Source organism: Marmota flaviventris, chromosome 1, assembly GCF_047511675.1.
Source record: "Marmota flaviventris isolate mMarFla1 chromosome 1, mMarFla1.hap1, whole genome shotgun sequence".
NCBI lineage: Eukaryota > Metazoa > Chordata > Mammalia > Rodentia > Sciuridae > Marmota > Marmota flaviventris.
Window position 1 is genome coordinate 215,391,122 of NC_092498.1, and position 13,535 is coordinate 215,404,656.

Below are 13,535 nucleotides of genomic sequence, written 5' to 3' on the forward strand. Positions count from 1 at the left end.
GTTGGTCTTGGCCACCTGCAGCTCAGTGGGGGAAACAGAGGGCAGCAAGGGCAGCTCACAGAAGTCTCACCTTGAGTGGGTTCAGAAAAGCCTTCCTGAGCCAGAAGGAAGGTTGGGAAGGAAGGTTGCTGGTCCCTGTGGAGCAGTGAGCAGAAGAGAGAAGGCTGCAGGGCGTGAACAGTGGCCTGGAGCTGGGGGAGTGTCAGGGCTGCCCCACCGAATGACCCTGTAACCTCCAGTAGGTGCAGAACATCTGGCTATGTGCCAAGAGTGTCACACTGTTGGCTTCTGGAAGCTTAGAGCCAGGGGAGAAAGACCACAGTCCCAGGGCTCCTTCTCTGCTTATATGACTGGATCCCCGAAACCTCCCTCACCAAGACCCTGATCCTCAAAGGCAAGGGCACTCCCTTCCCTTTCTCCCTGGGCAGACCTATTTACCCTACTGACCTTTCCCGTCTGTGATTGTATCTGAACAACATCGCCTATTATTTCCTTTTCCCATGGTAATCAGGAAGACATAAAAACTAAAAAAGAAAAACAAAAGAAAAAGAAAAAAAACATTCCAAAAGAAGATATACAACCTCTAACATTTTCAAATTGGGAAGCATGCCATTAACCTGCAAATAAAACCTTTTCTAGCTGGTGTGGTGGCCCATCCCTGCAATCTCAAAATAAAAAATAAAAAGGGCTGGGTATGTAGCTCATTGGTAAAGCGCCCCTGGGTTCAATTCCTGGGCAAAACAAACAAAGACCTTTCTGTGGAAATATGGGTGACTGCAGCCTCACAGGAGACTTAGGGCTGGGAGTGGCAAACACTTGCCCGCGTGTCAGTATTGAGCGACAGTGATTTGTTTGGGACCCTGCTGGGAGTTGGAGTCACTGCATCTTCTGAAGGCAGAACTGCAAATGACATTTTTCAAGACGAAAATATTGTAGTCAGATTGGACAGAAAGACGTGTGCTAGTGGGAAGAGAAAACCCAAAGGCTGCATAACTATCTTTGATGAAGAGGAGGATGCCAGAATAAGGCACAGCTCCCTGGGGTGTGTGAGAACTAAATAAGCCAATGAGGATGAGTTGATCGCATCCAGGTGACAGCCACAGAGGAACCATTTAGTCGCCAAATATCTATTAAGATACCATGTGTGGGGCATTGAGATAACAGCAGTACACATAGCATTCCTGCCCTGGTGGAGGTGGCGTTCTAGTGGGGAATAGGACAATAAACCAAAATAAGTAAATAAAATATAAAAATCTGTCGGTGGCACCAAAGAGGCAGTAGGAAGGAGGGGATGGGGAGTGCCTGAGGGGAGTTGCTACCGTATTAAATAAGATCATCAGGCAATAACATTAGTTGCAGTGTGCATGAGGAACGCAAAGGAGTTTAAGTAGAAGCCAATAACATTTACAAAGCTTCGGAGCCAGCGCAGTGGCGCACGCCTGTTACGGGAGGCTGAGGCAGGAGGATCGAGATTTCAAAGCTAGCCTCAGCAATTTAGCGAGGCCCTAAGCAATTCAGTGAGACCCTGTCTCTAAATAAATAAAATACTTTTATAAAAGGTCTGAGGTTGTGGCTCAGTGGTAAAGGGCACCTAGGTTCAATCCCTGGTCTCTCTCTCTCTCTCTCTCTCTCTCTCTCTCTCTCTCTCTCTCACACACACACACACAACAAACAAACAAAAAAACTTTTACCTGGGCTGGGGCTGGGCCTCAGTGGTAGAGCGTTTTGTCTAGCATGTGCGAGGCACTGGGTTCAATCCTCAGCACCACATAAGAATGAATAAATAAGAGTCTTACCCTGAAAAAGACATTATCTGGAAATGCTCTAAAATAAAATACTCAAGTGTGCACAATGTTACAAAAAAAAGAGAATGAATAAATAAGATAAAGGTAATGTTGTATCCGTTTTAAAAAAACCAAACCAAACCATTTACCTAACTTCAAGTAGGCTTTATATCATTCCATGGACTTTGCCAATGGAAAAGTGGGGAAGAGCTTCAATTTAGGGGTTCCTCGTATTCTGACATTTACGGTACACAGAGCCGTCCGCGCCGCGGGAGCGAGGGGCGCAGGCCCCGCCCAGCTCGCGCGTGCGCGTGCGCGTGCGCAGGGATAAGAACCCGGGCAGACGGCGTGTGGCGGGTACAGCGGCTGGGGCGGCACGAGTAGCGGCTGGATGACGCGGGGCGGAGCACGGCGGATAGCGGCCCTGGGCCTGGCGCTGCGGCTACTGCTCAGCCTCGGGCTGGGCCTGGAGGCCGCCCCGAACCCAGCCCGAACCGGGACCTCGGCCCGGGCTCCAGGTGAGAGTCCCCTCAGCGCTCGCCCCCGCCCCCCCTGGGGCTGCGCCCCGCCCCCGCGCACTCCGCAGCGCTTTTCCATTGGCTGCGCCGCCTGTCGGTCGTGGACACTCCCCCAGCACATGGGTTTGGACTTAGTAGTGTGCCGGGAGCGGGCAGTGGTGCTTTGAGAGCCTGAATGGGGGGCCTTCCACCTGGGCGCCTCCGCCTGCCTCTAACTGCCCTGTGCACCACTTCCCTTCCCCCCATGACCTGTTCTGCTGTATTATGCCCCCATTGTCACCTCTAAGCCGCCCTTCAGTCCAGCATGGTCGGGAAGACTCGTAGCAGGCACAGGTTTTCCGACCTCTAACCACGCAGGATCAGTCTCCTGGTGCTTCCACAGCAGCTGTGCTTTCCAAAAAAATCTTCGTCCCGAGGCCTTCTGGCTGTTTCTTGGACAACCAGCCTCACTTTCCCATTCTCACCTCCTTGGTTTTCTGCCTTCTGGGATGAAAGTTTTCCCTCTCCAGGCGATTAAGCACGGTTCACTTGCGACCCCAGCCTCACAAGTGGTTGGGCATGTTCGCCCCTGGCCCACGTGATTGGTGTCCAGAGACAGGGGAGCTATCTCTGAGATCTTCAGAGGCAGCTGGGGGGTCGGAGTGGCCTCCCTGTGCTTATAGGATCCCTAACTTCAGCTGAGAGCACAGGTTTATACCCTCCACTCTTCCATGTGGTCTCCTCTTATGGCAGACTTACCCCCAAAGTCCCTGCTTTTCAAACTAAATGTTCCTGGTTCTTTAGTGAAGCTGGGCTCATTTTAACCAAGCACTAGAACTCTACACACAAATAGCTCCTTTTCTCAGAGTGCTGGGGTAGGAACTCTTCTCAGACGTGTGGCCCTGACCTCCACTGAGTGTCCAGTTTATGGGAGGACCATTGTTACACGTGGGAGGCAGCGCTCTCCTGGTCTTTAGCCTACCCCTTTTGTTATTTTCCTAACTGAGGCTGGGAGGGTAAATCACTGCCCTGTCCAACTCCTCTTTGATCCACTGTCCTGTACAGTGGGGCTACCCACTGCTACTTACTTTACAGAGAAATACAGTCCAGTAGGCCAGCCAAGGGAGGTCAGAGCCCTCAGAGCAGTTGGTAGCTAGGCCTGGGGAGGAAGTGGCACCTGGAGGCTGCCAGATTCCTATGGGTAGGGAAAGAAGCTGATACCTGGTTGTCCCTAGCTCTTCCAGCTCCACAGAGCTCAGGGACTGTGGCCAGAGCCCAGTTGGGCCTGGAGGCCTGGGGAGTGGGGGTTGGAGACTCAGGCCCTGGGAGTGTAGGTAGAAAGGACAATAGAAGCAGACGGAGCAGATGGAGCAAGGCCAAGCCAGGGCAGGGTATTTTTACCTCTCCTTGCTACACCCCAGAGGAAGCCTTAAGAGCCACCTCCTGTCTTTGTTTCTCAGGCTTCCTCCTGCTAGAGCAGGTCTCAGGCCCCCCTGTTCTCCTCCAGGTCAGCAAACAGCTCTAGCCTCCTGTTCAGAGTCAAGGAAGGCTCAAGTCTCATTGTACTCATCTCGGACCCTCTTGTGACCCATTGCCTGTGCATTGTCAGGGACTTCCCTGGCCTGGGTCATGAGGTCACAGCCATGACCTCTGCTGACTGTGATCTGTGGGAGGGTAGGTGTCATTGGTATAAGGACTGTTGTTTTACACGGGAAGCAGAACTTGGTGGGTTTCTGAGGGGGACATGAGACCCCTCCCAGGAAGTAAGCTGCCATCTGAAGGCTGTGGAAGAAATCACAGGTGTAGATTGAAGGGGTGGGGAGCTTCTGGGCCAGGGAAAGGCGTAAACAAAGACTGAGGAGCAAAAGACCAGGCCCCCTAGCCCAGCCATGCAGATGCCTGGAAGAGGAGCTGATAAAGAGGACAATGTGGAGGAGTTGGATTTGGTAGTGAGAGGGTCTAGGAGCCAGGGGAGTGTGGGTGACAGAATGATGTGACTAGTGGAGATTGGAGCCAGGGGTTTAGTGAGGAGATGATGTGTTCAGGTCAGGGAAGGATTTAGGAGGTGAGGCACAGGGCTTGCTAACAGAGCTGGTTCTCTGCCTAGGGGCTTAGTTTCCCTTTTTGCTAAGCAGGTGGAATAGAATAGACCCTGATGACCTTGACCATGAGTTTTACCTGGAACATGTGGGGGATGGCTTCTCCCCTAGTCTGTTGAACCACGGAGATTAGAGGTCTCTCTGGTAGACTGGCCATTTGGACCTGGGTTCAAATTCTGACTCTGCCACTAGCTTTGTGGCTTTCTCTTAGGGTCCTCTATAGACTATGTATCATGGCAGTGCCCGCCCAGTAGGGCTTCAAACCCCCCACACAGTGAGTGAGCGCTTTGCAAAGGGTGGCCACCTGTGTAGTTCCTGCACCCTGGGACTTGCTTGTCCCTGTGGTTGCAGCCTGTGACCCCTGGCCCTCGTGGAGAGGATTCAGACTGGGGTCTCCCAGGCGTCACTTGTGCATATCTCATAGGCCCCAGTGCAGGCTCGTGCCAGCCCACCCACTTCCAGTGCCGCAGCAGTGGCTTCTGTGTGCCCCTCACCTGGCGTTGCGATGGCGACTGGGACTGCTCAGATGGTAGTGACGAGGAGGAGTGCAGTAAGTGCCCATATCCTGGGGTGGGGCTTTCAGGGGTGGGGCCTGGGAATGGAAGGTTGTACTCTTGGGCAGATGAGGAGGGAGGAGAGGAGGGGTTGGAGTTTGTTAAAACTCAGGGTCGCGGGATGGTCAGGGCTTGCAAAATCTAGTAGAGTGGAGTCTGGGTCTTGGACTGAAGAAAAGGTGGGTTTGCTGGGCTCCACTAGAGAGGCGCACACCTGTAATCCCAGCAGCTGGGGAGGCTGAGGTAGGGGGATTGCAAGTTTGGGCCAGCCTCAGAATTTAGTGAGACCGTGTCTCAAAAAATAAAAAGGGCTGGGGATGTAGCTCAGTGGTACCCCTGTGTTCAACCCCCCAATACCAAGAAAAGAAAAGAGGTGGGGTCTGGGCTGGGGGCGAAGCTTAGTGAAAAAGTCCTTGCCTAGCTTGCTCGAGGCCCCAGGTTCAATCCAAGTTAGGTTTTTGGGAAGTGGAGTGAGTGGGGTCTCGTGGGGAGGACCTTGCTGGGAGGCAGGACCTCGGAAGGTGGAGCTAACAGGAGCCAAGGGCAGAGCCTTAGCGCAAGGTGGGTCTTCCTACAGCTGTTCTCAGAAGGCGGGACTTACTGGGAAGCTCTGTGCAGAATGCCGGGCTTTCTTGCATGGGTGTTTGGGACCTGACTGTGTCCTAGGGATCGAGCCGTGTACCCAGAATGGGCAGTGCCCTCCACCCCCTGGCCTCCCCTGCTCCTGCGATAACATCAGTGGTTGCTCTGGTGACACCGACAAGCACCTTCAGAACTGCAGTGGCCAGCCCTGCCCCGCAGACCATCTGCACTGCGCACAGGAGGACACCTGCATCCCACACACGTGGCGCTGTGATGGCCACTCAGACTGCATGGACTCCAGCGATGAGCTTGGCTGCAGTACATCCCCAGGACCTCGGGGCACCTGTGGGAGTGGGGAGGGCTAGGGCTGGTGAAGAGCACCCGATATCTGCTAGGGTGCTCGTGACTGGCAGAGTGTGGACACGGCACTCTCCTGGGCCTCCTCCTTGGGTGGCGTGGCATTGTTGGGAGTAGCTCACCTGGTCTGGGATCAAGAGGAACCTCAAGAGGAGCCTCCACATGCCCCGTGCCCTGGGTATCCCCTCCGCAACTACTGAGTGCCTGCTTTTATTGCAGAAACCAACAAGACTTTCCAGGGAGGGAGTGCCATAACCATGATGACCCCTGGGACCCTGGAGATTGTCACTTCTCTCAGGAATGCCACAGACGACTCTGCTGGGCACCAGTACAGAAGCCCAGGTGTCCACGGGGCCGTTGTTGCTGCTGGTGAGATTCTCAGCCTCCCTGCCCCTGGGCCTTTCTGGGGGAATCGGGTCTGGGTGGGGACGGGATGCAGACCACCCAGCCCCATATGTTGGGAGCTCAGTGGCTGTGAGAGCCTGTGCCTTCCTCCCGCTGCCCCTCTGTCCATCTCTGTGTCCCCAGCAGTGCTGAGTGCCAGCCTGGCTGCTGCCATCCTCCTGATAGTGACATGGCTCCGAGCCCAGGGGTATCTACCTGCACGGGGGCTTCTGGTGGCAGTGAAGGAGTCTCTGCCGCTGTCAGAACGGAAGACCTCAGTGCTCTGAGGACACGCTCTCACACCTCGTCACCCCTGCCTGAGTGCAGCCAGATGAGGATTGTCTGCATGGGAACATGCGGGCAGCTGCTGGGGCCCCAGCCCTCAGAGACTCGGGTGCTCCTGGCCACCTAGAACCTTGCAGACGTGGCCCAGGAGGCTGGGACACTCCCTGTGCACAGGAGGAGTTTGGATGGAGAACGCGCCACAGCCAGAGACGAGGGGCTGGCCGTAGCCCCTCCCAGGGCCGGGATGGCCCTGCACCTAGACACTCCTGCCACCCTTGGTAGGGTGACGATTAAAGTTCTTCCACGTCCTCTCCCTGCCTCTGGGCCTCTGTCTTCCTGGTCTGGGCAGCCTGGGGTCTTTGTTTTACCTGTCTTCTGTGAGGTTCCAGAGAGGAGGGGATGCAGGACCTCATTCCCGGCACCCTCTCGGCCCCTCCCCCTCTCGCCTCCTGAGAGCAGGGGTGGCGGGGCTGCAGTGGCAGGGAGGTTTGCATCGATGGCAGCTTTGATGGCAGGCCTCAGGAGGAAGAGCAGAGCTCAGGCAGCACCTCCTGTCTTGAGTTGCAGCCCTTCGTCCATCATGGCCCCTCCCCCTGTGAGAAGAGGCTGTGGGTGGCCCTGGTCCCAGCTCCACCCTGCTGTGAAACATGGGTTTTATTATCAGGCCTGGTGAGGCCTACAGATCAAGAAAGACGGCCCCTGAAAAGGTGGCACTCAGTGAATATGGTGGCACATGCCTGTGATCCCAGAATTGGGGAACTGAGGCAGGGGGATGGCAAGTTAGGTAAACCCAGTCTCACAGAGGGCTGGGGATGTGTCTCAGTGGTAGAGCCTGGGTTCAATCCCCAGCACCAAAAGAAAAAAAAAAAAAGGAAGAAGATATAACTCAGATTCTTACAGTGGCGGTGGGGTCACAGGTACCTGTCAGGCTGTAGAGTCATACAGGGAAGAAGCTTCAAGTGAGGGATGTCCTTGGTCAGGAGGCAGAGAAGGCTGGAAACCTCGTGCAAAAGCCCTTATGGTGGTTTCTGTGGGAAGCAGTGGGCGAGGCAGGATAAGCAGCCCCAGGAGTAGCTAGTTCCATTCATTTTGGGAGGGTTGTGTGCCAGGGGGAGCCTGCTGGTGACTCTTCTGAGGTGTCTGGTTCTTGGCTCTGGGGTGGGGCTGGGGCATGGTGTCGGAGAGCCTAGTGAAGGGAGTGTGGCTTGCCTGTGGAAGGCAGGCTCCCAGGTAGGCAGGTTGTTTCCTGTCCTTAGGAATTAGCTAGCGCTGGGCCGGGCTGTCCCTTGCTGGGTCAGTGGGGTCTCAGGTGCCTTAGTGTTCTCTGTCATAGTTCCAGTTCCTGGACTCACTGGTGGTTCTTTTGTTCCACATTAAGGTGGATTCCATGCTCTTGAGATAGGCTGGCCGAGTGTCACTTCGTGGAAAGTCTTACGTATACCCTGGGGGAAATGCTGGGACAGCCAGGTGCTCTCTGTGCTCTTCCCAACAGGCCTGCTGCACTGTCCTTGGTCCTTGGGAAATTGGGGCTTCCAAGGTGCAAAGCAGAAGTTGCTGGAGCAGCAGCACTTCTGCTCTAGGGTGTTAGTTAGCTCAGCGCGTATCCTGTGAGAGTGGGTGTGAGTGGGTGTGTGAGTGTGTGAGAGTGTGTACCAGGTAAAGGTATGAACAGCTGCAGGCCCTGTTTGTCAGGCCCTCTTTACCAACGGCCACAGGTGGGGCAGAGGGCATGAGTGGGCGGGAACGGAGCAGGCCTGAGGTGAGTGCTCCCTGCCTGCTGGCGAGCAGCTCTGCTTTGCTGTCATGTGAGCACCCTGGGATCTCAGCGCTGTTTCCTCCAGCAGGGCTCTGTGCTGGCAGCTGCCCATCCTGTCCTCAGAATCGGCCTAGAGAGTCATTTCCAGGAAATCCGGGTTTAAAGTGGTGTGAGCACGGAGGGTCCTTGCATGTGGGACTCCATGTCTTGCTGGCCTGACAGCCCAGACCTGCAGGCATCCTGCTTTCCCACTTGACCACTTGGTCTCAGCCTGCAGCCAGGACTGGGGACAAGAGCCCCACCCTCATCGGCAGCTCAGTGGGTCCTTTCCTTCTCCTCCTCAGTAAGGAGCCCCAAATGTCCAGTCATATCCACTCTGTGCCACCCCGATCCTTGTCTTGGAGCTGAGCCCTAGGTTTGCTGCCCTTTTTCTCTTTGTGCCCCATTCTGATTACTCATGCTGAGGGGAAAGGTAGCCTCATCTCAGGCTGAACAGGATAGGGTCCCAGGCAGCTCCAGTGTTCTTCCCACCCTGTGTCACGGACTGTGGTCTGGGCCTCCGAGCATGTTTCAGGGGCTAGACGTGGTCCAGGTGGGCATAGGTCCGGCACCTGGCGGATGAGTGCTTGGAAGGGTGGCCGGGGGGCTGGGTGGGGAGATGGGGAGGGGCGGAAGCTGTGAGTGTGTGTGTGTGTGTGTGTGTGTGTGAGTGTGAGTTTGAGAGGGTGTGAGTGTGAGAGTGTCCTTGTCCAGTCCTCCCCCACCCCTTTTTGTTATTGAGGAAAATTCACATAACCTAAATTAACCATTAACCATTTTGAAGTTGCAGTCCTGTGGTGCCTGGCCCACTGACAACGTTGTGCAACCATCACTCTGTCTAGATCCAGGGGATTTTCATCATCCCCAAAGGAAACCCTGTGTCCAGTAGCAGTCACTGCACATCCGCTCTCCCCAGCCCCCGAGACCACTGAGTACTTTGTCCCTGTGGGTTTGCCTGTTCTAGACGCTTCACGCGAACGGGATGGTACCACCTGATCTGTGCTGTCCCCTCCCCTGAGCTTGATTTCTGGGGTCGTTCGAGTCGCAGTGTTAGCATTTTGCTCCTTTCCACCGCTGGGCAGTATTGCCGCAGTCTGGCTGGGCACAATCAGGAGCCACTTGTCAAAAGAAACTAACTTTATTTTTAGAACAAAACACGCCAAACAAACAGCCTCTCAGGAAAAACCCCTCAGAGCCTCAACTGCCACCACCGGCTTTCCACACGCCTGTCTCTCCCCCCACAAGCTTCTCTCCCCTCCCACAATCCTCCTGCTCTTGAGGCCGATTGGCTGGGTCACGTGGGCAGAGCCAAAAAGTCCCCCAATGAGCAGCTCCGTGGTCTGAAAGGGCAGGGAAACAGTCCAATGAGCATCACCGCAGAGGAGCCAATCAGCTAGATGTTGCTGGGGCCAAGGAGCCAATCAGCTAGATGTTGCTGGGGCCGCTGTGAGCCAATCATCAGCCGGCAGCTGGATTGCTGGCAGCTGGAAGTTTGCTGGGGCCCCTTCGGCTGTGGCTCTCAACATCTCCCCCTCTCTGTTTAAACAACAAGCATGTGGCTTAGGGACCGTGCCTGTTAGGCAGTCCAATTCAACATATGGTCCTTACCCGTCATCGGATGAACTGACCTCTAGGCGTCAGCCTCCTGTCTTAGGTTGGTACCACTGCAATTGGATCATACCTGTCACTGACTACCGGTCCAGCATACAGCTATACTTGTGGATAGGCCTTTGCACCAGTGGGGGGGTGAGGTTCTTTGCCTCACCTCTGTTGGCCCCCAAATTTTAGACCATCACTAGTAGAGGAGGATGCAAAATGCCATGACATTAAGCCAATTGAGGGCTCCTTTGAAAAATTGTACCACCGGTGACATCATCAGCAAAAATACCCCAACACTACCACAAGTCGCTGCACCAACAGATAGTTCAAAATGCATACAGGTGAGCTCACAATGTGTCCAGGCAAGTTCTGCAAGCAGTTCAGTGATGGCTATTGTAGAAGGTGTAGATTGGTTTTATCTTTGACTTCACCAGCACTGGGATGAAGATAGGAATTCTGGCAATAATGGCTAAAGAAAAAATTATGTAACATTACAGAAGGCACTAAAAGAAAACAATTTTCTTAACAATTTACATTATCTTTAAGAGAATTATTAAATATAATGAAAAGGAAAGGTGAAAGTAAACAAACAGATCTGTTAACCTTCTTTTTTGTTTACATATTAAAACAATCCTCAACAGTTGTTTACCCAATATAAATTAAACCATATAAATCACGTGAAAAAAAAAATATTTGGATCCATTTTATCATGAGCGCTCATCATATATGATATATGGACATTCAAACATATAACACAAAACACAAGTGTGCACACATAACATAATACATACAACACATAACATTATAGTAAAGGCCTTATAACTTTTTACAGGTGAAATCTCCATTGCAATGTTTAAAAACTCTATAGTCAAAAAATAGAACTGATCAGCAAAACATTAACCTAGGTCTGTATGAGCTCAAAAAACAAAATAGAACTTCATGATATGGCAAAGGGCAATAATAAAATAGATATTGAAAAAAGCATCCTGGTTCTGTTGCAGATGTAAGAATAGCCAAACTGGAGTTCTGGATATCAGCTGTTATGGATTTGAGCCAAATCATCTTCTTTTTGGTCTGTAGAAATCGCTTTAGTTAATCTTTCTGGAATCCAAATCGGCTGCTGTTCTCCCTGTGGAAACACATAAACAGACCCCCGACTCCAGACAATCACTGGGTCAGGACCTTGGTTAATCTCTCTGGAATCCAAATCGGCTGCTGTTCTCCCTGTGGAAACACACAAACAGACCCCCGACTCCAGACAATTACTGGGTCAGGACCTTTCCATTGTCCTGTTAGAATATCCTTCCAAAGTACCTTGGGCTTATGTACATTTTTTGGACACATATGCCTTTCCGCAGCACTAAGTCCTGATGAATCCAAATTTAAAAAGTTTAGAGTAAAAAGGGTTATTTTAAGTTTATCTTTGGGGAATATATACCCCTTCCCAATTCCTTCTTTTTGCTTTAATAAGTACATTTTAATAGTTTGATGAGCTCTTTCAACTATGCCTTGTCCCTGTGGATTGTATGGGATTCCTGTTATATGAGTAATGCCAAATGTTGAGCAAAATTGTTTAAAAGAGGTAGAAGTATAACCAGGGGCATTATCTGTTTTTAACTGTTTTGGAACACCCACAGTGGCAAAATTTTGTAAGCAATGAGCTATAACATCTTTAGTTTTTTCTCCGGCATGAAGGGAGCCCATCAAAAATCCAGAAGAAGTATCAACTGTAACATGCAAATATTTTAATTTTCCAAATTCTGGCAAGTGTGTGACGTCCATCTGCCAAATATGGTTAGGTATCAATCCTCTAGGATTGACTCCAAGATTAACTTGTGGTAAAAAGGTCACACAATTTTGACATTGTTTTATTATTTGTCTAGCTTGTTCCTTAGTTATTTTAAAACGCTTTTGTAAAGTATTAGCATTGACATGGAACTTTTTATGAAAATTTATAGCTTCTTCTAGTGTAGAGAAAATATGTATGTCATGTGTAGTTTTATCTGCTAAATCATTGCCCAAACTAAGGGCTCCAGGCAATCCTGTATGTGCCCTGATATGTCCTATAAAGAATGGATCTTTTCTGTCCCAGATTAGACTTTGTATAGTGGAAAGCAAAGAGAAAACAGTAGAAGAAGGGGAAATCCTACCAGCATCTTCAAGAGATACTATAGCATTAACTACATACTGACTATCAGAAAATAAATTAAATACAGAATCTTTAAACATCACAAAAGCTTGTAAAACTGCATTAAGCTCTACCTTTTGAGCTGATTGTTTGGGTACTAAAAATGTAAAAGTTTGATCAGGGGTAACTACTGCTGCTGTACCATTATTTGACCCATCAGTGAATATATTTGGAGCATTCATGATAGGTGTTTTTCTTGTCATTTTTGGAAAAATTACAGGATGCAATGACCAAAAAGACAATAAAGGATTAGATGGTAAGTGGTTATCAAATGAAACATTAGATTTGCACATGATTATTGCCCAAGTATTTAACTCATTAGCTAACTCATCAATTTGATTCATAGTATATGGAGTAATAATTTTATTGGGAGAAATTCCAAACACTCCCTTTGCTGCTTTTATTCCTTTGAGTATTAATTGTCCTACAGCCTCAGGATACCTAGTAAGAATAGTGTTAGGAGAATAAGATAAATGTATCCATAATAATGGACCTTCTTGCCAAAATACTCCTGTAGGAATATTTTTTGTTGGTAGTACAATAAATAATAAAGGCAAACTTATATCAATTCTATCCAAATGCATATTTTCCATATATGTTTCAATGATTTTTAATGCCTTTCTTGCTTCAGGCGTTAACATTCGGGGTGAATTTGGATCTGATGGACCTTTTAGGATATCAAATAAAGGTCCCAACTCTCCTGTTGGTATACCTAAATAAGGCCTTATCCAATTTATGTCTCCTAATAACTTTTGAAAGTCATTAAGTGATTTGAGTTGATCTACTCGTATTTGAATTTTTGGTGGACGGACCATGGTTGAGGATAATAGAACTCCTAAATAATTAATTGGAAAATTTAATTGTACTTTATCTATTGCTATCTCTAGATTATAATTTTTTAATAAGTTTGTAAGTGTGGCATAACATTCTAGCAATGTGTTTTTATCTTTGTGTGCTAATAATACATCATCCATATAGTGAAATATTTGTAGTTCAGAATTTTGATTTCTAAGTGGCTGGATTGCTTTGTTAACATAAATTTGACACATAGTTGGGCTGTTAGCCATCCCTTGAGGGAGTACTTTCCATTCATATCTCTGATCAGGACCTTCATGATTCAGTGCAGGGATAGTAAATGCAAAACGTGGACTATCCTCAGGATGAATTGGAATTGAAAAAAAACAATCTTTAATATCTATAACTAAAACATACCAGGTTTTTGGCAAAGCAGACAACTGAGGAATCCCTGATTGAGCAGGTCCCATAATAACCATCTCATTATTAATGGCTCTTAAATCTTGTAATAATCTCCATTTACCAGATTTCTTTTTGATGACAAAAATGGGAGTATTATGGGGAGATACAGAAGGTTGTATATGTCCTTCTGCTAATTGTTGTTTGACCAGGTCAT

General features: G+C 49.9%; 1 protein-coding gene across 2 annotated transcripts; it reads left to right on the forward strand.

The window, feature by feature from the left end:
• Nucleotides 1–2,116: 2,116 nt before the first annotated feature.
• Nucleotides 2,117–6,853, forward strand: Cd320 (CD320 molecule). 2 transcript variants are annotated; one of them, XM_027954969.2, is made up of 5 exons: nucleotides 2,117–2,302; nucleotides 4,805–4,930; nucleotides 5,601–5,834; nucleotides 6,093–6,242; nucleotides 6,402–6,853. In XM_027954969.2, exons 1-5 carry the CDS (start codon nucleotides 2,176–2,178, stop codon nucleotides 6,542–6,544), a joined length of 780 nt encoding a protein of 259 aa, XP_027810770.1. In that variant the 5' UTR covers nucleotides 2,117–2,175; the 3' UTR covers nucleotides 6,545–6,853. The 2 variants fall into 2 exon arrangements, with proteins under 2 accessions (XP_027810770.1, XP_027810771.1); XM_027954970.2 differs by having other exon boundaries at nucleotides 6,405–6,853.
• The last annotated feature ends 6,682 nt before the right edge of the window (nucleotides 6,854–13,535 follow it).